Source organism: Anguilla rostrata, chromosome 2 (assembly GCF_018555375.3).
Source record: "Anguilla rostrata isolate EN2019 chromosome 2, ASM1855537v3, whole genome shotgun sequence".
NCBI lineage: Eukaryota > Metazoa > Chordata > Actinopteri > Anguilliformes > Anguillidae > Anguilla > Anguilla rostrata.
This window is the reverse complement of record NC_057934.1, coordinates 51,460,438-51,488,064: the sequence shown is the minus strand read 5'-3', so window position 1 is coordinate 51,488,064 and position 27,627 is coordinate 51,460,438. Positions and strand designations below refer to the sequence as shown.

Sequence of the window (27,627 nt, the reverse complement as noted above, 5' to 3'; positions counted from 1 at the left end):
TAGCCTCTATGCAAATTGCCTTCTGTACCATTTTGCAGAAGTGCAATTTTAGATTATTAGATAGCAGTGAAAATACTGCGCATGTGGAATGTTGGGGGATGTTTTGAATAGATCTGAATTGATACAAGGCAAAATACTGTTTAAAAACATGTACACCTCGTCCTTACTGGATATAAGATCATAAAAACCCTACGATCTTCAGTGTTAATATCACCAAGGCTTCTTTCGGATTTGAGAGGGCTCGGAGGACTGCCCGCTGTGTGTGGTTTGGCTGCTGTGGGGAGGGGCTACAGACAGTGTCTGCGGCTTTCCGCCGGCCCACGCAGTCCCCCGACCCCTCTTCGTGGCGGCGGCCGCTGCGGTCACTTCAGACTGTTTGCGTAGGAACAGCAGCCTCAGCAGCTCCAGCCGTGTGAACGAGCCCCCAACGCTGGCTCTTTCCTGCCTTTCTGCCGGGAAACTGGGAATTAGTCATCGCTCACACCGCTCTGACAGGCGCGACAACACAGGCTACCCAGAGGAGGATATTCTGCGTTTTTTTATACATGTACATTTAAACAACTGGTCTGGGGCTTTTAGATTTAACACACAAAGGGGGAGAGGAGTGAGAGAGGAGAAGAGTAAAGAGATGAGGGAGAATGAAGGAGCAAACTGCAGCCGAGGTGAAGACCGTGCTCTCTGGGAACAGAACAAAGCCCGCCAGACTGTTTGTGTTTGTCCATATGCCTGGCAGCGTATCCTCACTCCCCCAGAAGCTCAAATTTTAAAAACATGATTATTCCTTTGAGAATAGGCCATCACTGGGAAAGAAAAAGTTGATTCAGTAAAGATGTGGACACAAGCCCTGTGTGTGGCAGTACTGACATCCTCCTGGATTAAACAAGGGCCAAGCAATCCCACTCCTGGACAGCCATAGTTACGGGAGGTTTTCCTTCAACCTGAAAACTGCAGCACTTGATCTGACCAATTACTGACACTAAGCTGAAATCAATTTAACTACCGCTGCCTGTTGTGAGACTGTTAAATGAGTTAAAGAGAGACTTAATCCTGCAGGACAACGATCAGGAAAATCTTGAAATCACCTAAAATATAAATACAAATCTAGGTTTAAACTAGTTAAAGTTTTCTCCACATTCCAACATTCCCTGATGTGGTGAGAAAGGAGAAGATGTTACACAAAACCAGACCATCTGATAATGCAGGGTTTGGGAACTCAAATATGACCTCAGGCCAACTCCATTAAATACTGAAAGCCTCAACAGTAGAACATATCTGAACTAATTATAACTAGAGAGAATATCTACACACCATCGCTTTCCCTTCCTGTTTGAAATTAACACTGGCTTTCAGGGCTGTGGCAGCAATTTACTACTGTTGCTTGAGAAAAATGGATCAAGACCCTTGAAAGAAATTAATGAAAAAGAAATGGTACGATGAATCCTTAAAACGATAAACTAAAAGCAAAAAGGTTGTCATGAGCTTTGGATGCAAACACTACAATGGGTCATATTCACTTCTTGTTGAACCCCCTACTGCACCTGAAAAGTCTTGTAGACAACTTTTTTCATTTTTCATTACTTTCTTCACTGAGGAAACTGCCATATTAAACCCCCAGGGACTAATATTAAGAAAACATTGTTGTAAGGCTTTGTCTTTTTACCAATCTGTAGGGTGGATTAAATGCGTAATCAATGAATGGTTTTATGCCCCTACACTGCAGATCTGCTGCATACTGTACATTTGGGAAAACCAATAAAAATGATCTCTGAAATACCAAATCCAAAAGGCGGTAGAGGGTTTGAGGCTCTCCTCTTTGCACATGGACATGGAAGTAAATATAATCTGTGTCAGCGTGAAGGCACTTTACATAAATGTGTTTTGAAGTAGGACTGTTCATTAACCCTTGAAAGGTACCGGGAAATGGATTTTGCGCTAAAGGCTTAGAAATTCCTTGGAAACTCAACAAAGAGAGATGGAAAAAAGAATCCATGGAAGAAACCATGGAAACCAAACTGGGTCATAGAATGAACACACACACATACATCCAGTAAGACAAGGTTAGGCAGGAATGCACTTGCATTTCCATATCAAAGATCTTCTTCCTAAGTAATTTCATTTTTCTTCACCTCTTCCCTTCCAGAGCAAGCATCAGCAGAGATCCTTTCTACGACATGTTGGCAACCAGGAAACGACGGATTGCCAATAAGAAGTGAGAGCCAACAGTTCCAGGCCCTGCTTCAGTGTCCCCAGGACAGGCTGTGTTCTCAAGGGGATCTTAAACACTGAGGACACCTGGGTCATGGCACTGGAGCAGGGTCTACAGACCGGGATACAGGACCAGACAGAAAAGCTAAGCTAGAGACTCTGAGACAACAGTGTGAGAGCAACCCTGTCGCCCCAACCACTTTCCCCTTAGTTATTCTTCAGCACCGTTTCACCCCGTGTGCCTATCCCTGGTTTGTTTCAGTGACTTCAGTAGCACAACTGCCGTTTTTTATTATGCATGGATGTATGTACACAAAGGCAAAGGACTAAATGTGGGGAAGACAATCAGTTTTCTCATAAAACGTCAGTATGACTCGTGGAAGAATCGTGGGCATTTTTGGAGGCACTGAATATGAACATTGATCACCATGAAGAAAGTGCCCTTACACACACATTGCAAAGGACAGACTCTGCAGGCAAGAGGGCCCAGCAGCTCCAGCCGTGGCACGGCTCTGCCTGCGTGAGATCTCAACAGAGAACTACAAAGGGTCTCCACTTTCTCTGATGCTGAGCCCAGATGTCAAAGGATGCTCCCTCTTCTAATCCCATGGATACCTCTTTAATTTGCCTTATCTGTGGCAAACTAAATTAACATCTTCATTTTGGGGTGCTACCTAAATAACTGAGAATAATGACAATAGTGTGTCAGCAGGGCTGATTACTTATATTGCATTGAACACAAAAAAAACTATTTATATCCCTTTTCTGTCAGTGAGCAAATGGCAACCAGATGGTCAAGTTTATACATTCCTTTTAGAAGTCCTATATAAACAGTGGCACAGATAGGTATCGATATACAAAGCAATACACTGTCTGTGCCGTTATTTTTGTAAACTGTCATAATGTGCAAGTAAAACTGCTGGCTTACAATTTGTGTACTGAAGATCCACTCCCGTAATTAGTTGCTTTAATATTTATTTTTGTTCTTAAATCATTTAAAATTGTAGATTTTTTAAGTTATGTGTAAATAATGTAAAGTTTGTGTTTGTTTTCCTCATTATTTTTGTTAGTATTATTGCTAGTAAACTTAATGGTTGTAGCTTGCATCAATGTTAAAACAAGCATTATGGCATTAACAAAACACAACTCCGGGGTAAGTAAGGCCTGGAGTGGTGTTTGGGGGTTGTAGCTACACGGTGACAGAATGAAGAAAGATGAAGCTGAAGCCAGTAGTGTTTTACATAAAAATGTAAAATGGAAGCCCAGACCCAAATGCCCTGTGGGAAGGTGAACCTTACAATATCATAACCACAGGCCGTGTACATACGCACATGCATATGACATGTTGCATCTCTTAAGTACTACATGAAGAATTACATGTTTAGACCTTCCTGTACGTGTTTAAAAAAAAAAACTTGATAAATTAAAAGCCAGTGACTGGTTTGGTGTAAAACTGTTTGGCCTCTTCCTAACACCCTTGTTCCACTTTGTTGGGATGGGAGAGTTTACTGAGAATTATAAAACCAGGAAACACACAGTGGAATAAGATTATAATTTGCACCAAAAAACTATCACACAAAGTAATGCAGATGATCAGCATCAGATATCGTTCAAGTGTACCGCAGACACATATGTATCATTTACCAACCAGTGCACCATGCTGGGAAAATACCCCATGTTTTACATAGGCAAATATCCTCCCCCATCAAAATGTACATGTTTATTCATCAGCATCTGTCCCAGGTAATATGGGAAATCCAGAGAAAAGAAAATTACAATTAGAAACGATGACATGTATTTTTAAGGCTTTTTCTTTATGTTTTTACAATTTATAAATGTTACATGCTACAGTACAACCTAGGGTAGAATTTCATTAACCATTTTTCTTTTTGAAATAGAAAAAACCAACCATACCCATTTTCGCGAGTATTGTCCATAGTACACAGTCTGAACTATGTGGAGGAAATTTATTAAAACAGAAAAAACACATCTCTCTATTGGTATTCCTGATACAGGACTGTTTATGTATAAAATAACTGATAGTACAGTTCAAATTAAATTCACAGTATTTTTCTTAGGAAGCGAGAAACTCAACGTGATTTTTTTTTTTAAAGCAAATCATTTTGTTTCATGAGCAAACATGATAAATGATCAGATTTTTCTTAATGGAAATCCTTGTTGACTGAGAAATCAACGTCAATGGATCCTTTCCAGCGAATGGCTACTGGAACATTAGGCTTTAGAGAAAACAAGAATGTCATAAAAGGTCTCAAGTCTGTCCAGGCTTACAACTGTGGCATTGGGTGCACAACACTACAGCCAATTCAATCTGCTATTTTCAGTCAATATTCTGCAGATATGCCGACATCACAACTTGCAGCTGAATGACAAGGTATTACAGTTTACAGTCCTCTTATGAAAAAGCTTACATTTCATTCATTCCCCTGGGATTAATCCTCAGAAGTAAAATAGTCATTTAAACGAGTGAGAAAGTCCTGAGTCTATGACTGAGCAGCAGTTGAGATGTTAAGCTCCAGGCTTCTTCTTTTATTACTATGTTTAATTAAATATTTAAATGCTATATTTTAGATTTCCAACATGTTAGTTTTCACCACCGAAGAGTGACATTTTAAAAAAAAATTGAGCATATAAAAAAAATTAAAACTTCTGTGGAAAAAGAGAAGGTATTCCAGATGAATAAAGCACCACTTGCAATATCCAGGGTCTCATTCGTTTGCTGTTGAAATCCTCTTTTCTTAAGGAAAGGCTTCTACACCCATCCAGGTCTAAAGAGAGAATAGAAAAACAAGGCCACATAATTACAGAAGCACAGATACCCAGTGAAACCAATTACATATTTTTAATAAAATTACTGCAAAGACAGGACATCCACAAACAATGTGATAAACCTTAAGATGAACATCCAGTGAATATGAATGATAACTGACAACACTGAATGAGGTAAGAATTGATTTGGGAATTTAAATCCCTGGGACTGACGGTCACATCGCTCACCTGGATTCAGGCGAACACCACTTCCTCTACTGTCTGTTTTCATTCTAGGAAGGACAGGAGAAAATTGCAATATTAGATTGCCTTTCATAAACACAAGTCGATTGAGCAAGATGATGTCCATTTAGGTTAGATTTGAGTGAAATGTATTCCATGCATCACACGCCACTCAACAACATGACTATCATAAATACAACTAAAGTTTCATTTATTATGTGTTCATATATGCATATATACACTCATATATAAACAATTATAGTATGTCATAGTATGACTTCATACAAGATTTCTATTTCCCAGTTTTTTTTTTTATATACCAATGAAAATTTTAAAACTTATTATTGTTTAGAATGACTTTTGGTTTTGTATTCCACACTCCACACACATCAAGAGATGCAGCGCTACTGAAATATCACTGTAACTGTTGCATTAGGAGCCGTACTAAAGGCAGGATCAAAGCGTCTGCAAAGAAAGAAGATGAAGGAGGAGGAAAGGAAGGCGTCTGCGTCTGCTTTCAGCTCATATACAGGCTCTGTATGAAAACCAGCGTGTCAGTCCTTCTTCTCATCCTCCCACTCCACTCACTTCATCAACGAGCACGTCCCTGCTGAACACGCTGCTCTCAGAGACTCCACACGCTCCCAGAGAAACAGGTGTCTTGGAAGTGTTCGCGGAAGTGGCTTGATCTGGAGAAACAGTACAATTCACAGAAATTCAGTAACAACCGGAATAGAGATTTATGAACTCCGAATTCAGGACACAATCGTAACCACGAGCAACGAAGAAATAAAACAACTCGCTATAATGACATGAGCTCATCTTTGGTGCTATAAATATGTGCCGAATCACTGAATCTTTCAGATTCATCAACCCTGCCCCTGAGCATTCTGGATGTCAGTATGTCGATCCATTAACAGCCCACAATGGGAAAAACACTGGTGCTGTTGGATTTGCAATGCTGGAGCCAGAACTATGAGAGGCACGGTTATTAATCACACAGTGCAGCAGAATGACTAAAACATGCAGACATCTCGCTGGTTGGCTGAGCTAATATCTTTTCCAGTTCATGAGTCAACCTCAGAGGAGCCTGGAGGCACAATGGCTTTCCCGCAATTTGCACCTCGAGCAATACGGCGGTGTCCAGAGCGGGCGCCATTACGCTGTCTGACTCTGCACAAACAGCGGGCAGGCTGCCCGGCCCCAGAGCTCGGCTCACAGGCAGCGCTCGCTGTGTCACCAGATATTTCAAAAACTGGTCATAGTTGTGATAGAGCTTGTGTGTTCGGGAGCGATGCTCTTGCACAAAACTGGCTCGAATTCTAAAATTGACAGCATCGTCAGTGTCAATAATTACAAAGTTAATGCACAGGCTGGAAAACGTATCTAAAGATTTAAAACATAAGCTATCATACACTATATGACCAAAAGTATGCAGACACACATTGGTTTGGGGCTGTTTGTCATGGTTTGGGCTAGACCCCTTAGTTCCAGTGAAGGAAAATCTTAATGCTACAGCATACAATCACATTCTTGACGATTCTGTGCTTCTCCAACAGTTTAGGGAAGGCAATTTCTAGTTTCAGCATGACAATGCCCCCAGGCACACAGCAAGGTCCATATAGAAAGGGTTTTGCGGAAGAGCTTGATTGGACTTCACAGAGCCCTGACTTCAACCCCTTCCAACACCTTTAGGATCAATTGGCCTGACCTCACTAATGCACTTCTGGCTGAATGGAAGCAAATCCCAGCAGCAATGCTCCAATGTCTACTATAAAGCCTTCCCAGAAGAGTGGAGGTTGTTATAGCAGCAAAGGGTAGATCAACTATTTTAATGCCCATAATTTTGGATGAGATGTTGGATGTCAGGCATCCACATACTTTTGGCCAGGTAGTGAATCTTCTGCTGTGTTGCTGGGACTGACAAAATTTGACATTTTTCATCGCCAAACTGGCAGAACTCTGAAGTTTCGCACCTCTACTAGCTAAGTGCTTTGGATTATGAACAAGTTGCAAGCATTCTCGGCTTGCCAGAGCCTTCGGAGAACAACAGATCCCAGTTGTGTCTTGGACAAAGCAGGCCCTGTTTGAGGGGTGGCTCTTACCCCTGTAATGTCCAGCCTGGTGAAAAACCACTGATTCCCCGCAGTTAGTGTCTCCCGGGCTTATCTCACCCTCCAGGCCATTCACACAACCTGGGAGAGCAATCCCGTTGGGCTGGGATAGCCCGTTACCTACACACAAAATAGGGCAAACGCGGTCTGATTCATTCTGAACGTGTCACAGTACTGGAGGCACAGAGAACGAGAACTGGAAACATGTCGCCATCTGCTGCCGGAGATGGAGTACTGCACCATTGGGCACTTTTGCAACCTTAAGAAATTTTTTATCAAGGTCTGAATCATTACTGCACCTCTATCTAAAAAAATTTATAGTGATTGCAGGGAAGACAATTAAATGCTACTATTCAAATTAATTCAGAGAGAAGTAATGATATAAAAAAAGCCCTCAGGATGCTTTGTAATCTCCACAGTTGAGTGGTGATGTGTGATTTATTACCTGTGTGGATGTGGAGATGAGGTGCATCGTGGGAAAGGCCGTTCTCAGGGCGACGTGGCTCCTCCCTGTGGCAGCGACGCTTGTGGCTCGTCCGGTCGCTGTCGCTCTCTCTGTGGGATTTTTCACAGTCCACCTCTTTGTGTCCTCTCTTCCTCTTCTTCTTGTGTTTCCACGAGCTGCTGTCCAGGTTCCTCTCCATGTTCTCAGGATCTGGGGTCCTACAAAGTGTAGGGCAACAGCACAACTGAGCATTCTATCAGCACAAATTTGTGGATTTGGCAGCTTGTGGTCACATACGATAAGCCAGGGAGTGAAAGTGCTGAGTGAATTGTCATGAAGAGAAAACAAACTGGCACTACACTTAAAAGGGATCCGGGATAAAGTCACACTGAGGACTCACTCAGTAAGTTATGACAAATCCTACCCAGTGGTCACCAGTAGCCCATGGAATGCTGTAAATTTATAACGCAGGTCATTTCAAAATCTGTGTTTTACACTAATTCACCTGCGTTCTGATAAAAAAAAAACAATTTTTGTCAATGTGTCAACTTGCAATAATGGCACAATAAAAGAATGTCGTTCAGAATTCTATTATGACATTTATAATAGAAGCAGGATTAAATAAGCAAATGTTTTGCCGTTGTGATCAAAAAAATTGGGGCAGGCCAATGAAAAAGTGGGTAGGCCGACTAGGTAGGTTTTTCGGAATAGGCCTACATTTTCCACACGCGCTATACCCCGCTCCAGCACCCATTAGAGCTAATTCTACGACACTACTGTATTCCTAACGGTAAAACGGTCGTTGTCCTGACTATTCCAACTCTGCGGCCTTATGGTGGTACAACAAACACAATTACGTTAAAAAAAAAAAATCAATATTACAGCAAAACTAAGTACACAACAAGGAGAGCAGAGGCTCCACAAACCCAAACCAACAATGTCACATCCCTCCCTACAAAGCGCGCGCATCCGCTCGTCACAGGCACGACGTTTTAGCCCTAATTAAAAACAATAACACAATTAAAATCGGCCAGCTGAGAAGTCCAGGAAATAACATGCCCAACAAACTTAAAAACCCACACCATCAGGCATCTTATAACGTAGCATGCCCTTGCACAAGCAGAAAGTGATACAGCTTTAAAAGACCAACATTTGCTATAAACAAACTTGATTTTTTACTTCGTACATCTCTAGTGACAAATTACAGTAACATTGCCACAGCGGGCATGAAAATGTACCTAGCCTTCTTTTTTAAACGTGCGCAGTAACTTTTTTGATATTTGATGTTGTTTTAACTGCCTACAAATACAAAGATGACACACACAGAAAACAAATCAAATGCATTATCTTAAAAAAGCGACATCTGGTTTACGACTTTATTAAAACTAAGTGCTTTCTCTTTGCATCATTGCTACCAACGGCTGTGTAAATATTACAATCTATAAACAAATGTCAGACACTGAAGTCGATTGGCTCAAAGAAAGTGGGAATCATGTCGATGTGGTTAAAGTCGGAGTCATCGCCCGCTGTGATAAAAAAAGACATTATAAAGCGCAGTATGTTTGTTTCCTGGGTTTTGGCTGTCTTTTTCTGCGTAAAAAACGGAGAACCCTGCGTTAACGCGATATCTTCTACCTTACATGTTAATGAACCACTAAAATTATTAGAGCATGTCCACAACGATAAACTAGTGGGTCATCGTGTAACAACATGAATACATAAAAATGAATACAATGTTTGAATAACTAATACTTGGAAAACATAACTGCTATTTGTATGCAACTCAGCCTGCACATATGTCCTAAAATATGGTAGGTTAAATACTGTGTTCAAACACACATTAAGAGAGAAACATAAAATGTCCACTTTGAGGGGAACTCAGCAGTTGGTTCTATGAACACCCAATGAATTCGGACTCTGTGAGTAATGCCCCGCCAAATAATGGTGTCTGAAGCTCTAGGGACACCGTTATCTCTCATAGCCAAGAGAACAGGGAAGTGAGGTAGGCCAGGCTCAAGTATGCCCAAGTAAAGCACGGTGACATCCCTCATAAAGAAAGAGGACAGAATACCAGTGAGTTAAACTGTTAGCAAATTACTGTAAATTATCTGAGAATGAGAGCCTGTAATCGCTGCAATCACAGCAATAAAAAAAAGGACGTTCAATTCCCTAAGAGGATATGCAAGGGAATACAATATGCTACACACAGAGAAGGCCACTGGAAAGACTTTCAGCAATGCTAAAAGGGAAAATGGTGCTTTTAATTGCAATTTATCTGCCATCTGCCAAAGGAGAACAGCTGGAAACTAGTAATTACATTTATAATAATAACAAGACCAGGTCAAAACCTAGTATATGGCTGGACCTCTCCGGCCAACCAATGGTGTAACTTCATCACTCAGTCAGTCAGTCAGTCACAGACATTCGTGTTTGTAGGGCTGGCCCCGCTGTTGCGGTCCAGCAAATAATGGCAGAGAAAAGTTCAGCTGAGCTTACCAGTGCTCCCGGTCCTTGTCCTTCGTTTTCTTCTTCTTCTTGGACTTTTTGTGTTTCTTCGCTCGTCTCTCCTCTGATTGTCTGTCCCAGTGATGCTGCTTCCTGTCGGAGTCGCCCCTGTGGGCGTGTCCCGGGGGGCGGTCCTGGTCGGAGGGGGGCGTGCCCGAGGGGGAGTGTCTGTGATGTCCCCTCCCCCTGGCCTCCTCAGGCCACTTCCAGCGGCCACGCTGCTCCTCCCTCTCCCTGCCGTGGTGCTCGGCGGACGGGCGTCTCCGGTCCCTGTGCCGGCCGTCCCGGTGGCGGTGGGCGTGCCTGTCCCAGCGGCGCTCGCCGTCCCGGTCCCGGTGGTGCCTGTCCCAGCTGCGCGACCTGTCGCGGTGCGCGCGGTGCTCTCTTTGGTGTCTGTGAGCGTGCCGGTCCCAGCTCCTGTCCCGCTCCCTGCGGTGCCGGTGCCGGTCCGGGCTCTTGCCCCTGTCCTTGGCTGGGGAGGAGGGCGGGCCGTCCCCGTCTCTGGAGGGGGGCCTCTGCCTCTCCACGTTGGCCTTCCCTTCCCTCCCGCCACCCCCGCGGTGCGGGTCGTGCTCCCGAAGCTCCGCCTGCCCCTCCCGCCTGTCGCCCTTCCCGCTGTCCGCTGGGTTCATCGCCCGGGAGACGGCGGGGTGAGGATGGGCTCCGCCAGGGGGCAGCTCGGGGCCGAAAAAGACGGGGGCTCTGAGGGCCGCGGCGGGGGGGCTGAGGCCGTCAGCTGACGCAGAGCCGCTGGACGTGGCGCCCGCGTCTCCACGGGCCCCGCTGACCTCCGGCACAGAGCCGGCGGGGGCGGGGGGAGGAGCGCGCGGGGGGGTCTGAGCCCGAGTGTCCTGGCTGCACGGCGGCCTGCTGGGGACGGCGGAATGCTGCACGGCGTCTTTGTGGCCAGAGCTCTGGTCCAGCGGCCGATCCGCCGGGGAGGGGTGTGCAGGAGCCGGAGGCGTCTCTTTGCTGATAAAGGGGATAAACGCGCTAGCGGTTAGCTAAGCTCATCGAATAACAAGCATTTAGTTCATTCAATTAAATCCTTTCTTTGAGTTGTGTTCGATGGAGTTTGCTTACCTGGGCCTGACCGCAGACGGGTTTGTTCTGGGGAGGGTTTCTGTGGCAGAGCTGGCTGTGCTGCTCCCCGCAGTCTGAAACGTTGTGTGAAACGTCATTTGAACGTTTCCCGTGCCAAAAACCTTGGGGGCGGCCTACAGAATCACAAACAAGCTTGTTAACAACAAGAACAAAAAAGCTCATCTCTAAACAGAAAAACACTTGTGGCAGTGACTCACAGTCCATTTACCCAGGCAGTCTGCTCCCACCCTTATCTTAATGTCCAACATCCATAAATAAGACTGGCATAAAACAGACTGATGTTTCCACTTCAGTAAGTGTGTGTCAACTGAAACTTGCAAATAACATTGTACAGGCTGAGAGTAAGGCATTAGCAGAATTACAGGAGCTACCGGCTCAGTGTGTTTGATGCCGTTGGACTCGTGCACCCCATTCTGGCTGGGTTTGGGGATGCTGTAGGGGGGTCCGGTCCCACCCTCCTGCGTGCGCGCCTCTGGGGCCGCAGAGCCGTTGGTTCTGGGGGCCAGCTGGGGCCGGGCGGCTGGACCGTAGGGGGAGGCGCTGCCCCCGTTCTTGCCGTTCACAGCAGTGGGGAGGCGGGGCTTGGCCAGGCCGTTCTCCAGGGCGCCGCCCTCCTGGTCGGACTCCTCCGAGGACTCCTGGCCGTAGGGCACCAGGAAGGTGGCGCAGTGGTTGAGGGCCGTGCCATTGACACGGGGAGGCCGGGGGACGGGGGGGGCATCAGGGCGAGACAGTGCCGCTGCCCGGTTTTCTGAGGTAGACTTTGAGGAGGCAGAAGAGGATGAGGAGGACGAAGAGGATGAGGAGGACGAAGATGATGATGAGGAGGCGAAGGAGGAGGATGAGGAAGGCTGGGCGTGCGAGACAGAGGAAATGGACTGAGAGCAGCTGGGGTTGCTTTGAAGGGTGGGCGGGGCCTGCGAGAGTCGAACAGTCTTCCCCTGACCAATGGGGAAGGAGAGCTTCGGTCTCTTAGCAGGCTCGGGGATGCCAGTGGGACGGCTGATGAGCTGTGGAGCGCTGGAGCAGGAGGAGAGACCGGGGCCGGTGCGGCCGACGCTGCTGCTGCTGCTGCTGGGCTTGGAGCCACAGGACAGCTCCTTTAAGGAGCCGTTCCCATTGATGTGGGGGGGTTTCTGCACAACACACACACAGACAGGGCTTACATGGCAGCAAACAGGCAAGGTAAACCATAAGCAACTCCTGCCACTACAGTTTCCCTAACTCTCACCAGGAAGCGGTCGGCTTGCCGACCAGCCCTGAGGACATGTGAGGGTAGCGTGTGACGCATTACATTACATTACATTACAGGCATTTAGCAGACGCGCTTATCCAGAGCGACGTACAACAAGTGCATTAGTTCAAAGTGCAGAGGTGCAGAAAAACACACTAGAGTGAAGTAAAGATCGTAGTGCCAGAAGTGACCACAGTTCAGGACTCCAACCCTGTAGAGTAACCTGTTCAGCAAACAACAATCCTACTAAGTACAAACTAGCACTGGAATCACGTTTGCCTAATCAGACAAAAACAATCCTGCCAAACTAACATAATCATATTACCCTAACTAGGTACATTGAGCTAAACTATAGGCTAGGGAGGGGTGGGGAGAGGTGCAGCCTGAAGAGATGAGTCTTTAGTCTGCGTTTGAAGGTAATGAGGTACCTTGTTCATGTGAGCCGGAAGCTGAGGCCCAATGAAGCCGATGGAGGTGTGTCGGGGAGCGGCCGGCCGCGGGCTCAGGATAGGCCGTGGGGAGGACTGGCCAGGCGTGCGGCTGGAATGGTTGTAGTCCCACCCATTTTTCACATCTGGTGACCTGTCAGCCAACAGCGTACATGTCACAGCTCAAAGCTACATAAATGAACTTGTATGTACTGTTTCTACTCTCCTATTCTGTTCATTCCCTATACAAGCCCTCTATAAGGCTACTTCACAGAACTGAGAGTTGGAAGACATTCACAACACCCTGAAAGGATCGACTTGAAAAGTTAGATACGGAAAAACGGAGCGCCTCACCTGATGTAAAATAGAACATAAGCTTGCTGGTTGAGGACTGATCTGACATCACTGACCGACACAGACGCATCGTTCATCTCGTACCACTGCCCATTGCTGGCCTGGAGAGGGAGAAAGAGTGAGCATCAATGGGCTAACTCCCAACACATAAAGACGGGCTACAAATTCAGCCAGCACCTGTCATTACACAGGGATATCTAATGCAACGGTCTGAACACTGAGAATGACGGCCTCAGTTTACCTTGACGAAGCAGTAGTAGTGTCCCGCATGGCAGCTGAACCCAGAGTGAACCAGCACAGCGTACAGGAGGTAGACCAGAGGCTCGCCGTGAGGCTGGGACATAAACGGGCGCATGTCCAGGTACTCGGGATACCTCACATCCTGTGGGACGGAACACCCGCTACTGTTCAGCGTAAAAATGTCACACTTACCCACCCACCTTCTCTCACACAATCTGACCTCCATTCACCTTTTATAGCCTACAAGGTAGTACAATAAAATAATGGATGACAGCATGTAATTCAAAGCTCTCACTGACACTGCTATGGCTTCAATGCAAAGAGCAGGTATGGTCAGCTTAAATCGGTAAACTGGTAGATGCTGCCCAGAAAACAGCCTAACCTTAAAAGAAGTTTTCATTCACCAATATACCATAAACATGATCATTTAAATAATGATTTCCATTATTATTATTACAGTGTCCCCATTTTAAGTAAGCAAGAATGAGAACATGCAGCCCATCATGTGCCTCCCAAGAACATTGAGCAGATTATGAAAAGGAAAACTAAACAAGTTTTAAAGTGGTAATTAATACAATTATCACTTTAAAAAATGTATCGCTTTTCAAGTTTTAAGAACTAAATACTCTCCAGGAGGAAAGTGTGTACGTTTAAACTTAAATTTGGGATCATGTTTTAGCCAAGTTACACTGGTTTAGCATGTTATCCATCGATTTTCAACTGGACTGGGTGACCATGGCCATTTACAATGTTGCGATCAACATCATACAAAACAGTCAGTGCAAAATGAGATTGCAGGCACAATCAGCACTCATCACAGAAAGGATGAGAGGAAAAGCAACTTGCAGACATTCAGGCACATTCAAACACAGAGCCCAGAGAGGCAGCGCCACCAACGAACGCCAGCTCTCCAAAGTGTCCAAGCAAGCCATAAGACTGCAGCTAGACCCCAGCAATGGCAGGAGGCACCACAGTAGGGACATTCCTCCTTAGAGCTGGAACAGGATGTGATGTGGAACAGGAGACTGCATTCTAATGGAGGCTACATTCATCTGTACAGTGTGAACTTGTACATTTAAATAAAATTTTTTTTCCATAAAAATAAAGAAATGAGACACATTCCTAAATCTACAGTGATAGTTTGAAAATGACCAGTGCTGCGTGTTAAACACAAACAAAACTTAGCATGAAGCTGACTAATAACACACAAGCCCTTGATACAGCTAAAGGTTATGGGCAGTCAAATTCTCAACAACACATTCTATGCAGATCAGGTTTTGAGCAACAAATCAAGCTAGCCAGACTTTTGCTATACCGATTAATATTTTAATAGTGAGTCATCCAGCCGACTACATTGTGCAACAACAGTTGACATACCACTAATTAATTACCACTAGTTAGACTAGAACATCTAGTTTTTCAATAAAAAGCTAGATAGTTGCCCATATCAAAGTGAAATCTCTAAAGTATATGTACAGCTAACAACAAGCTTAAAAACAGGGTGCTCACATTGCTCCAAGCAAATTATTTTTAATTAGGTCAGTTTTGCTGATACATATCAGCAATTAGCCGATTCCCTATATTTTATAGAAGTGGTAAATCGGAAAAGGAGCCATCCAATTTTATCAAACTGGCTGGGCTCAGTGGTGAATTCTTCAACTGAGCAAAGCCGCTGCGCCTGTTGCAAACAGACAGCTGCTTTCTCAACGCACCACTGAGGGAGGGGCACCAACTGCCACCAGTTGTCCTTAGAAAATAATACCACAGTTATTCTACTACCAAGCTGTGCATAACCACATTTAGGATTTCAGAGCACACTAGATGCACCATTTTATTACAACAAAAGAAAGAGTTGACCACAAAGAGTTGACCATTGTTTAAAACTGGCAAAACTTTTGTGTCAAAAAATTGTTGCTTGTTCTGACCTAAGTAGGATTCATTTAATAACAATTAAAATAACCATGTTTTACAGTTTGTCTGAACTTCAATGTGCCTCTTAAAACATAGGAACAGGATGGGTTAAGGGAGGAACATTCTGTACCAACTCAACTCAGATATGAAAAATTGTCATGAAGTACTATTACGGGCTGTGGGGCAATTTAAAATAAGCACATGCATAGCGGCTTGTACATGGAGAAAGAATCACACGGACACTGTACATGTAACACAGAAGGCTTTTGTATTTATGTGCACTGGGTCATACTCAAATTGTGAAGTGAACTGTGTGGAAGAAAGCCTGAGTGCAAGAACAGCAATTTCTTTTTGAACAGTTGTTTCAGTTAAAACGCACCTAGAATTTTAAATCTATAGATCAGGACACATTATGACTGACCAAAGATATTCAAAGCAGAGCCCTACCTTTGCAATTTTGGCTCCATTGTAGTTTGCAAAACGACTCAGAGAAAGTGTCAACACATTGGAGCTTCGGTGAATCGTAAATCTCTTTGAGGCTGGAACCATTTTCTTGCACCTACACAGAAATTAACATAGAAACAATATTAGTCAAAGTGAAACCAGAAATAGAACAAGCAGCTAATTTTAAAAAACTAATCTCGGGGAACACAAAATTTGAGCTTGAAACCAAACAGTAGCTATTGTTTTTTTTGTTTGTTTTTTTTTTCCAGAAAATTGTGAACCTTCCACAAATAAAAGGTGAAATGCTTATTTGGCCAATGCACAAGTAAAAATTATCATAGCAAATTCTTGTGCAGCTTGTACATGCATGTATTCCAATAATTTTTCAGTTCTTGTGATAAAAAAGTTTTGTAAATCGATTTATGAAACAGTATCTGCCAAATAAAAATGTAATGTGACGTATCATATGAATACCAGTTGCCCTCAAGCATGGCTCAGGCCTGGGACAAAATATATTGGGAGGGCCCCCCCCCAATATACAGTATTTTGTAAGAAATTTAAAATAGTTACACCTCAAATCCTGGACCCCCTCGGGCCTGGGGCCAGGACAGTAATCCCCCTATCTGCAGCCCTGCCCCCGGGATGATAACAGAAAAGTTTATGACACTGAACATGTACAAACCAAAATTTAATTCAGCTTCAGTTAGCACAACCAGAGTGCTTATTTACACTTGTGCATAATCAGCCAAAGACCACAAAGTTGTTTTAAGATAGATTTATGGAGCTTGAGCTACACCACTCATGAGGATCAGGCCACTACTTCTTCCATTTAACTTCAGCACCTATTTGGCCACTTCAACATCAATTATTATCCTACGCCAAAAAATACCCCCCCCCCACCACCCAAAAAAAAGAATGGTCCTTACTTAGTACATTTGTAGGCATTCTCTCCATCTAGTTGTTCAGGTTTAACAAACTGTTCAAGAGCTTTGGTGATGTTCGGTGCAGTCTGGAAGTGTGCAAAACAAACAGTGATTTTCATTTTATTTGAATGCACTTAAAAACTGCACTTGATAAACCTCCCATTTCAACATCTGCCAATTTTGTATAATGCAAGCAAAAAAACAACAGTTGAAGGTATTCTATCTACACAAAACAATGAAGTACCTCTTTCCACGCCATTCCATAATCAAGAAAATTTGAGGGAAATATGTATTACCTTAATTTCCAAGGCAACATCCAAGTATGGGTCATATGTGTCAGAGACAGCTTTGCAGTTCAGACATTTTACTATAAACAAAACAAATGTAAAAATGCATTTGTCACATTGATGCCAATTGTGTAGAAGCAAGGTGTTTATTTAAAAATAGCAATATCAAAAACACTTGCCATGGTTGCTGTATTAAAAGTGAAAATAACATCTGAGTAACTTTGACATACACATTTTCTTAGCAATCTCAACCCATTTCACATCTACGACCTTTTCAGAAATGTTGGTAGTATGCTGCTGGGTGGCTCATTCGGTTAATGCAGGGGTCTACGGATAAGCTCCCCGTTCTCAGATCAAATCCAGACCGCGCCAGTGTTGACTGTGGCCAGTAGCTCTATAGGACAACATGCAACTCGCGAGAGTAAGAGAGGGCTCAGTTAGATAGGGGTCTGCGTTTCACTGCTCTCTAGCAATGGCTGCTGTTCGATCAGGCGCTTGTGGACAACATATCAAAGCCGCATACGAAAGCCCTTCCTCTGACTCCACTCTATACAAGCTTGGCTGTTGTCTGTGATGTGAAAACAAGCAGCTGGGGACATCACAAACTGTGGATGTCTACACCCTCCCGAATCGGCAGTGGGGTCCGCACACGAATCTGGATAGTAGGACATTCCAAATTAGGATGGGAACTGGACGTTTCAGCCCTATGTTGAGTGCCAAATAAAAAAATGGCAATGTGGCCAATGTTTGTCCCCATATGATTTATCCAATAAATAAAAAAAATACAAATGATTTTAGTTGAATGTTTACATCATCCTTCCAGATTCAAGGGGTCCTCAAATACAACCTACCTCTAGACCTTAGGTAGCCTCCAAAGACTTGATGTATTAATGTTGTTGCCTGTGTATGCCTGTCCAATCTATGAAAAAAGACAGAAGCATTTCAAACTCTATGAACATGTGACACACCATTTTATAAACAGTATTTTTGAAGAACGCAACTAAAGACAGAATATTATGGTGCATGTATCCAAAAAAAGACAATAATTTCAGAAAGAATGGAATTGCACAATATAGATAATTCAGACAAATGGACGCAATGACCTTGAGGGGCAAAACCCACTTTGTAAACTTACTTGTTACCAGACAGGCAAGATTTTTGCATAGCTTCCACTGTGTATCGGAGGAACTCATGGGCATCCTCCTGGCTCCCAAAGCGAAAATGTGTTGCAATCCCTGCAAACAAATCCCACGTAAACTCCAGTAAAAAAATATGCATGGCTTAAAGGCCTTGATAAATAAATTGACAGAAAGAGAAATCTCCTTAACAACCCTGGTAAGAAGATTCAGACAACTACCACTCACGTTTTAGCTCATTAAGAACACCAATGGGTTTGATGACATTCCCAGAGTTGGCAAAGACCTGGGTGATGTGATTCTGCATGGTGCACATCATACAGAAGCCGGGCTCATGACCTGTGTGTATGAAGAAATACAAAATAAGTCTTGAAAGTAAAATGCAGTAAAACTATCAACTTGACAGCATACATACAAGAAACGTACATGTTTTTGAATGCTCCCGGGACAGCAAGTAATTGGCAAGGGGAGGCGTGTACGTGAGACACTGGAGAGCTGAGTTGAGGAAGCAAGTGTTGCCGAGGTTCTGGAGTCCTGCTCCTACGCGGTGAACTTGGTTCCATTTCAGGTTGAGTCGCTCTGCCGGAAAAAGGACTTTCTGGGGGATAACGATGCCATCTCCACTGATCATCACCACTGGATAACACAAAGACGTTTAGGTCACTCCAAGGAACACAACAACAGTAATTTTCACTGTACATAAACTTACAAATGCTGGACATTCACTTCTCTCACAATTTCATAACCTCAAAAAGTCCAGTTTATACTGCAAAAACACCAACACTGTCAAAATACTGCTTTGAGGTTTAACCTAGATGCTAAACAACAGCCAACAGAATAACTTAATCATTATGTGCAGCTTTTTAACACTTCATGAAGTGTGGACTCCTCATGCAGACAACCCTTCAGTCTGTTGTTAAAGAGGGCTACTTACTTTGCTCCTTGGGCCTCTCTCCTGTGGCAGCTGAACTGTTGCTGTACACAGCAGCACCAGGGGTGGGGCCCACGTAGGGGGTTTTGGTTTTTGGGGTGTCAGAGGGTGAGGATCCAACACCCCAGCTGGTAGAGCTGCCATCCATATCTCCACAGGTGAATGGGGTCAATGAACCAGAGCGCTTGGGCCGATCTGACTCAGGGTCAGACTTCTCTGATGGTTTGTCAACTATGGTCATCGTTCATTGCTGGTTAACAAAACAATACGGAGACTTAAGATGCAAGTCGGCAGTAGTATAAATAATATATTTATACACAATCATATCGTAAACCATATATTGCATTATAATAAGTTACTAAACTGTCCAAAAAATCAAGACCAGCTTAAGCTCTATTATTTGTTAAGCTTCCAAAGAAACTTAGGGAGTTGCAGTATATGAAGTAAAAACTGTTTTAGGTGTTTTCAAAAACGGCCTGGCTAATTTCGTGTTGGCCAATGATCTATTATATTTCTGACTCTTAACCATGTAAATTGTAACAAAGTAACATAATTCGGTTATTACTGAATATCCATAATGTTTTAAAGCTAATCATTGATCTTGCTACCACGTGACATAGGATTACTGGCGTGTTGGTTTTCGCCACACAAACCATGCCAACTTTCGGCTAATTGCCAATTGGTGTACACCCATCATGTGACAAATCTGGCCCAATCAGAGAGTTGAGAGTAGTGAGCGACGAGGACTACAATAATCAAAAACATTTAATGTAGAAGTGAAAGCGATCTGTGAAGTGACGAACACAACACTTGGACAATGACGACGCTTCAGTATTACACTAAATATCATGAATACATTACCTTGCTAATTCGATATACAAGCAAACCAATAATCATGTGCGTAGTAAACTGCACTAACAAGCTCACTTCACCTCTTCCCGAGAGGTTTAGCTGGCGAGCCACCATGGACACACAACGTTACCTACCAAAACCGCCCACTCTTCCACAACTGTTGGCTAGCTAGCTAGCTAGCTACCTAAGCTCTGTAGGAAAATAATGCTAGGCCTCTGTCTAGAAATCAACAATTTAACCAGGAAAGGAAGTATTCAGAAAGCTAATTTCAACTGTTCGCAAGAAATCATTATTTCCTTGTAACACAGGTGGAAGACTGGACTTAAAGCGTATTGCCAAGTCAACTGTAAACGCCATGGTAACAACACAACGTTACAATAAACCCGATAGAATGACGCGCTACTCGCTGTATATTGAACATTAAGTTGAAGAAACAGCGAAACTAGCTACATCGCACGAGAAGACCAGATTGCGACCCAGGTAGGCTGTTAGCCAGTTAGCTACTATCGATGAGTAGTAGTCAAAAGCCGGTGGAGACGGCAAGCACAAGTAGGAAACATCCAATTAGCAAGCTTTCCAGCTAAAGAAATTAGTAAATGTAGTTCTTTATATCCGTACACTTGGCAAGAGAAATTACGATATATAAGATCAGAACATTTTCGTGATCTGGTTATCGCCTTTGGTTATGTTTCAGACAGAGGGGGTGAAGATTTTAAATTCACCGGTGGTCGCGCACATTCGCCCCCGACACCACATTCACTGCGATGAGGAACCGGTGGACTAGCAAGCTAACCAGCTAGCTAACTACACAAAGCTTCTACGTGTATGAGAAAAAAATACATAGGTAGCAACAGTCGTTAACGCTATATTTATTTTTTTCTTTAGAATATAAAGTAATCATGTGATAGGCATTATTTTTAACAAGGCCCTTACCTGTAATTTTGCAAATCTATCAGTTATTGTGGCTGTTTCTGTCCATCCCCTTATCCAGCGGGCGTCCGGCGGTGAACAATGACGTACATTCCTCACGGTACATCCGGGTATTTAAGTTTGAGCAGTTCAGTATTCAGTAGTGTTGTATGATACATGTACATGAGAGGGAGCTACTGGTCTGGATATGATGAACTGCAGCAGTTAAGTTAGTAGTTGTAGCAGTTGATGTTTTGAAAAGTCTTGCGAAAATGTTATATTATTATTATTATTATTATCATCATCATCTTATAGACATGATGCAGGGATCTACTTGGCAATAGACTATATTGAACGCCCAAGCCATGTACGAGATGATACAGGATATTGAGTTTGATCTCGCCATAAATGAAAAAAGCTAACAAAGTTAACTTTGCTGTTAGGTCTAACACCCTGAACTTAGACGATAACTTGTTGCCATTTACAGGAAATATTGCAAAAGGAACAAAAAATGCAACTATGCTGTCTTAATATATTGTGGTGGATTTTATATGTAATATAGAATCCAGTTTTAGAAAAGAATGGTGTTCCCTTTTGGGTGACAGCCCTAGTTGCAAATGATTTTATTTAACAGTGTTGTGTGCACTGTAACCTATGTATTTAAATAACTTAAAAAGAATCAACATTCTTCCGTACCCATGTGGATACAGAATAGGGCGCATATCCATTTAATTATTTTGGGTTATTTAAAGACATTGAAATAAATGGCTTTTTTAAACTGAGCATTTTTCGTAGACTGTGTTGTGACAGATGAAGCACTATCTGGTCCAACTGTATAGTAATGTAGTAAACTAAAAGTGGTCTTGCAACGTGATCGTGACATCATCAGTATGTGACGAAGAAAAAAAAGGTCGGCCTTTGTGAAACGCTGCGAGTAGCACGTTTTCGGTTCGTAGTAGTTAATGGCAGTGGAAGGCAAGCGGCATTGCTGTCTTCACGGTATTTGACCCCGTTTATATTTCGTTGGCTTTTAAGATGTAAAGAACCGATTGATCAATTAATTAGCTAAAATTATAACGATATTGACACTCCAAGGAGTTGCATCAGATCCGGGCACACACGGTGGCCTGATTTCTCCGATTTAGAACCCAAAGTTGTTCCCGGTCTGGTTTCTGACATGTCTTTTGGCAAACACAATTCATTTAAATTTCGTGCAACCAAGCAGCTAGCCAAAAAAGTATATATATATATATATATATATATATATATATCGCTCGCAAAAAACGTAGATGGCATAATTGAATATGTAGCATATGTAGTTCTTGAATAAGCTATAAAGGAGAACATTCTTAATAGTGCAATACTATTATGCAATTTTGAGGCCTGAATCTATACACGCACGATAGGCCTACTAACTGTTTTTCTCGCAAAATGGGCCTTTTATTCAACTCTGAATTACGTTATCTCTTTTCACCTTTTGTCAATTTCTGAACTTTCACCTATCACATACAATACCTAACAAAGGCAGAACAATGTGTAATGGTTAGCTTGCAAGCTAATTTCATTACATTAAGAAATGTCTTCTGACTGAACAATGATAGATAGGATAGCTCTCCACAGGATCTTTTTGATTTGTTTACATTTAATTTGTTCATCAAAATATTTTATATGGCTTTGTTTCAAAATGAATGGAAGTCTATGGATGAGGAAGACCCAGCTAAGGCTCTTCTTTAAATATATTAAATTAAAAAAAACCCAAAACAAAAACTTTAGTTTGTGAGCAAGTTTAGAAAATGAAAATAAGATAATTATTTAGGTCATATTGTTATGGGTATGGTTGTAACATACATATGGTTGATGGCATACATTTGTATTTTTTATTTCTGGTATTTTGAAGAGATTTTAACAGATTCCTTTTTGCAAAGTACTTTCATGGAAAAAGACCTAGCTTCACTGTTAACAATGCAACAGAAAAGCACTTGACTTTTTCCCCAGAAAGAAAACTTGTAGGGATTTCTACACCTAAAATCTGAAAGAGTTTCCTTACGCAGTCTAGTGAATGATTTATTCGAGAAATGCAAGATGGCTTACACATACTGTTAAGCCATCTTCTGAACTCATCGCACAAAAATCAAACCAACCCCAAAAAGATATCACAGTCACAAGGTTTACTTTTTTAGTAATGTAAAATGGCACAGTCAAATGTAGAATGTGATTCTCATAAAACTGTAATCTGCAATAATTTATTCACATATGGTACACATAAATTTAAGCCTGATATAAGCAGCTTCTTCCATTGTGTAGTCAAGTCAGGTCCGTCTGTTGCATTGCATTTTGTGAGCTTTGCAGTTCGCTGATTTGTCTTCTCAGCTGAACAATCTCCTCTTCCTGCTCCTGAACTTTCCTCTGTAATCTGCAGATAACCTTTAAGGGGAGAGAAAGACCATACAAAACATCAAATCGTGTCCCCATTATGAATTGAACCATTTTTGAAATTGAGGGACTTCATAGTTTGTTAAATAAACAAAAACTATTCAAATAGTTTCTCCTGGACTCTTGAGAAACATGCATTAAGTTTTTCCAGTAATAAGACTGACAATATCTTCATTTTGAAAAAAAATGGCAGTCATTTCAACACCAGAAGCTGAAAAGGACATCCTTTGGAAAGTTAGACTGCACCTTAAATAAAAATTCAGCCCCTGGTCTTACGATTAAATCAAATTGAATAAGGCATATATTTTTTAAAACGGTAGCAATAGCAAATGAACAGGTTCAGTTCTGTGCATACCCTGTCCGTGCCGCTGAAGAGTTCACTTTGCAGTAGTTGGGCTGCGCTGGGCCGGAGTGAGGGATCTGGGCTGGTCAGCAGGCAGATATATTTGGCCAGCTCCGGCCAGCGCTCGGACAAGGCTTCTGGAACCTTCCCCTGCCGCAGTTCCCCTAATCTCTGCACGCGCTCCATCTCAGTTCCAAATGGCTGGAAGAGCTCCAGTGCAACCATGCCAACACTGTACATGTCTGACTGCAAAACACAATAAGGAACAGTGCTTCAGCCTATGGGACTTCCACCTTACTCTGCAACGTGACTGAATCCAGCATATCATGATTATGTTTTTTTGACTTTGATATGTTTTCTTCCAAGGGTTGGTTCATATAAGTAAATCACATTAAGATTGGAGTATTAGAGACTAGAGTATTCTTGTTTTTGTTTCACTCAAATGTTTATTTTGATTTGTTTGGATGAAAAGCTGTTTTCCTGGCTGAAAAGGATTTCAGGGAACCACATTTGAATGTAAATGATGTCTGCGTTCTGTTGAAGTGGTGTGAGGTTATCAAAGCCTTCCCTCTTGTGGTACTTTCCCTTAGCCGCACGGTGACGTTGACCAGTGGATGGCATGATTGTGTCTTGTTCATCTGATTGTTTTGATCCAGATTAAAAGTTCTGAAAAATCAGTCCCTGAGAAATATATGATAGGACTGACTAGTAAAAAAAACAAGAAGTAGAGGAAAAACAGAAAAGGAAAACCCTTAGGGCTGTTGGACACAAATCCTATACCTGCTTTTTTCCCTGTTGCATAAATACCTTCGAGTCATAATGAGAGCCTTCCAGTTGTTCAGGAGAAGCATAGACAAATGTTCCAACCCCAGTGGTGTGTGAGGAGCCTGAAAAAAAAACAGTAAATGACTGTATTGCATTAAGAATACATTAGCTAGCTGTGTTTTAAGACTCCAATTGGAGTTCTCACCACTGGTGTGTGAGCTGGTGGGTAGCTGCATAGGGTCATCCACAATGATATCTCTGCAAGCAAGGCCAAAGTCTCCAATCTTCACGTGACAGTCAAGTCCATGAAGGAAAATATTTCTTGGCTGAAATAAAATGACATTGGGTCAGTCGCACAACTATTTAACATGACTCTTTAATAGCTGCAGGCAAGATTTAACACTGACATGCATCAGATATTTTAACATCCATTTATAATGGGCAATATCTGTGTTTATTTCTTCTTAAAATTCAAAGAATATACAGTATTACAAAAAAGTACAAATGCATATTAGCATTCATTTAAAAACATCAATAGAAAGGTCTAGCATCCAGACCATTAGTCATTGTAATTGGTTAACTTGAGGAATGTGAGAAATGTCAGACCATGTTGGATCATGTAGAATGTTTCACAGGTAACTTACTACATGCTATGTACTGAAGATGGGGACAGTTGCAAACACATCTAATGGAAACCTTAAATATCATGAAAACTAAAATCAAGTGGTCAACCATGTCTGGGGAACGTTCATACCACATATTATAAGAATGGTCAATTATGTAGTTATAATAGAAAAAACAACATAATGAGGCCATAATGGGGAAGGTCTTCCCAGATCTTTCAGGGAACACTGCCTAGAACATTCATAGGATCAAAATTCTTAACAGGGACAGCACATTGAGACTGATTCTTAATTCTTAAGAGCAGCCTGGAGAGTACAACTGCAATAAAAAAGTCACTTTCAGCAATATATAATTTAGAAAACAAATTGCTCTGAAATACATCTATTATATTACAAAATAATGCAGTATATTCTGTTTCAGTGGATAATGTGTGGTTTGTTGGATTAACTGGCACAATGCTAACATGAACATAATGCAAGTACAAAAGGCAAAACATATGCAAATTCTTTTTCTTGAGGGGATACATCTCGTTTCATTCCAGTTCGCCTGGTTTCCAGCTTTTATTGGGTTGAAAAATATATGACTGAAGATATAGCCATAGTTTAATAAAAAGCCACAAACAACAAAGAGAAAACGATAACTTCAGGATGATGCTTGGTTACTTGAGCATTGATCAAACTTGAAACTGCTTTCCCCAAGACATTTCCGTTGGTTAACATATTGCAGAAGCAGTCATTCAGTTTAAACGCTGCAGAACTTCAGACTTGCATCAGACACAGCACTAGAAAAACAGGAACTTCGGCTGCAGTGTGGAGATAAAGGGCGTGTTACTGCTTGCGTGTAAGTAAAGGAGTCGCAAGCTTCAGAGCGGTGAAAGCTGGCAAAATCTAGATAAGAAATTTTCTTGCTATATTTTCACATCATCAGCTGATACACAAAAGCATGAATATTCTACAGAGCTTTGCAAATTAGAATTGCGGAAACTCAAGACAGGAAATGGCAGCAAACTCTGATGGGGAACTTATTCAGCATTCACTTAACAAAGCACTAAATAATGCCATTCTGACAGGGGATGCAATGGAGATTAGGAATATTCTGAAAATCCGCTCATCTGATTCTCCACTCCACTCACCAATTGGATTTCCTGGGAATGGTCATTCACAGGTAGAAAAAAAAATAACCTGATCTTTCAACTGGATACGTTTAGCCATGAATGAAAAGCACTTCGATTCTTAATGTGTTTGACATATTTTTGCTTTTTGTTTCACATAAATTCTGAAAACAGATGCTAAACAATCTTCAAGGGAGAAAAATTTGGTGACACATTCCTTTCATTACAGTCGTTTATGGCAGCTTTGAGAAAAAAGGCTCTAATTTCACAGAATTTTAGAAATTGTATTTGATTTTGATTGAAAGCATTTTCAAACAATCTGAATATGTCACAGCATATGCAGGAATGTTAATCCATATAAGTAAATATAGTATTGACTCTTGTTTTCACTGTTGTTGTACTACTTAGGGGTGACTGAGCTGTTGATTGAGAACTGATCTGAGTCTGACCTCACTGAGCAGTTATGATTTAAACACTTGAAAGCTACTAAGGCATGACAAATTCCTTAAAATAACCAGAACTACTAAATAACAATAACTAAAATAACAACAATAATACTGTAGCTAACAGTAGCTGTGACTGTAAAAACCAAGGTTTCCGTGTGAAGCACTTGCGTTTTCAAACAGGACTGCTGGAGAGAGTAAGAAATAGATTGCTGGATATGTAGCCCGTTACTGTTACTTACTAAAATTAAGTTTGATTTAGTTGTTCCAAGCCACCAAATTTACATATTAACGGTTCAACCCACTGTTGCCACATCAGAACTCAGTTGAAACAGATACCAGCATGTTTCTCTACCAAATTGAATCTCTGAACAGGGCAGCACTTTAAATGGAACAAAGTGAAGGTGTAGCACATTCCTGAAATATTTTGTCCAATTTGGGTTTTCACCTGCATTAAAATGGCTTTGTTTCCCCACCTAGCATGTTGCCATCTTGCCCATTCACCTGGCTGCTATTTACAGGAAAGTACAGAGCCTAGAAATCCTCTTGCATTCTGGTGCTGACCCAGAGAGAAGGTAACAGCTACTGACCTGTATATACCATTTCAAAACAACACATTTCAGAAAGACCACACAGCATCATGTTATATATATATAAACTGTCACTTATCAAGTTCACATGCACACCATTATGTGGTGTCTAATTATATTCATAAAACTCCCAAGTATTCTAGTTATGATACAGCCCATGTAAACACCTTATTCCAAAAAGCAAAACCCAGTAAAACCCTAATTTTGAATATGCGAAATCCAGATAAAAATATTGCCAATTTGTAAAAAACAAACAACAAAAAAATACAATCAACACTCAGAATTTG

At 42.1% G+C, this 27,627-nt stretch overlaps 4 protein-coding genes across 13 annotated transcripts in view; 2 read left to right on the top strand and 2 right to left on the bottom strand.

Annotated features, from left to right (window-relative positions):
• Positions 1–3,658, top strand: part of cyth3a (cytohesin 3a) — a 33,449-nt gene extending 29,791 nt beyond the window's left edge. The window contains exon 13 of the mRNA XM_064322940.1: positions 2,141–3,658. Within this exon, the coding sequence (XP_064179010.1) occupies positions 2,141–2,213 (73 nt within the window). The 3' untranslated portion in view covers positions 2,214–3,658. The remainder of the gene's footprint in view (positions 1–2,140) is intronic.
• Positions 3,659–4,854: 1,196 nt separating this feature from the next.
• On the bottom strand, positions 4,855–21,190 carry usp42 (ubiquitin specific peptidase 42). 6 transcript variants are annotated; one of them, XM_064322924.1, is made up of 20 exons: positions 21,056–21,190; positions 19,274–19,520; positions 18,766–18,975; positions 18,568–18,678; positions 18,339–18,438; positions 18,055–18,122; positions 17,213–17,283; positions 16,920–17,002; positions 15,997–16,108; positions 13,640–13,780; positions 13,399–13,499; positions 13,045–13,198; positions 11,745–12,518; positions 11,362–11,495; positions 10,270–11,250; positions 7,774–7,991; positions 7,320–7,448; positions 5,803–5,903; positions 5,221–5,264; positions 4,855–4,991 (listed from the first exon to the last, which is right to left on the bottom strand). In XM_064322924.1, the coding sequence occupies exons 2-19, from the start codon at positions 19,509–19,511 to the stop codon at positions 5,247–5,249; spliced, it is 3,744 nt and encodes a 1,247-aa protein (XP_064178994.1). In that variant the 5' UTR covers positions 19,512–19,520; positions 21,056–21,190; the 3' UTR covers positions 4,855–4,991; positions 5,221–5,246. The 6 variants fall into 6 exon arrangements, with proteins under 6 accessions (XP_064178994.1, XP_064178992.1, XP_064178996.1 ...); XM_064322922.1 differs by having other exon boundaries at positions 10,270–11,271; positions 11,380–11,495; XM_064322926.1 differs by having other exon boundaries at positions 11,754–12,518.
• The window catches only part of LOC135248378 (ankyrin repeat domain-containing protein 61-like), a 9,341-nt gene continuing 2,270 nt past the window's right edge, over positions 20,557–27,627 (top strand). Inside the window, exons 1-2 of the mRNA XM_064322944.1 lie at positions 20,557–20,602; positions 27,231–27,325. The gene's annotated coding sequence lies outside the window, so the exon portion shown is untranslated. The remainder of the gene's footprint in view (positions 20,603–27,230; positions 27,326–27,627) is intronic.
• eif2ak1 (eukaryotic translation initiation factor 2-alpha kinase 1) overlaps positions 23,185–27,627 on the bottom strand; it is a 14,654-nt gene continuing 10,211 nt past the window's right edge. For 4 of the 5 annotated variants that reach the window (XM_064322935.1, XM_064322936.1, XM_064322938.1 and 1 more), the window contains exons 12-15: positions 24,778–24,898; positions 24,615–24,694; positions 23,820–24,053; positions 23,185–23,455 (exon numbers count right to left, since the gene is read on the bottom strand). In XM_064322935.1, coding sequence (XP_064179005.1) covers positions 23,336–23,455; positions 23,820–24,053; positions 24,615–24,694; positions 24,778–24,898 — 555 coding nt within the window. In that variant the 3' untranslated portion in view covers positions 23,185–23,335. Of the gene's footprint in view, positions 23,456–23,819; positions 24,054–24,152; positions 24,513–24,614; positions 24,695–24,777; positions 24,899–27,627 lie in introns of those variants that run through there. The other variant, XM_064322939.1, reaches the window with a different exon arrangement.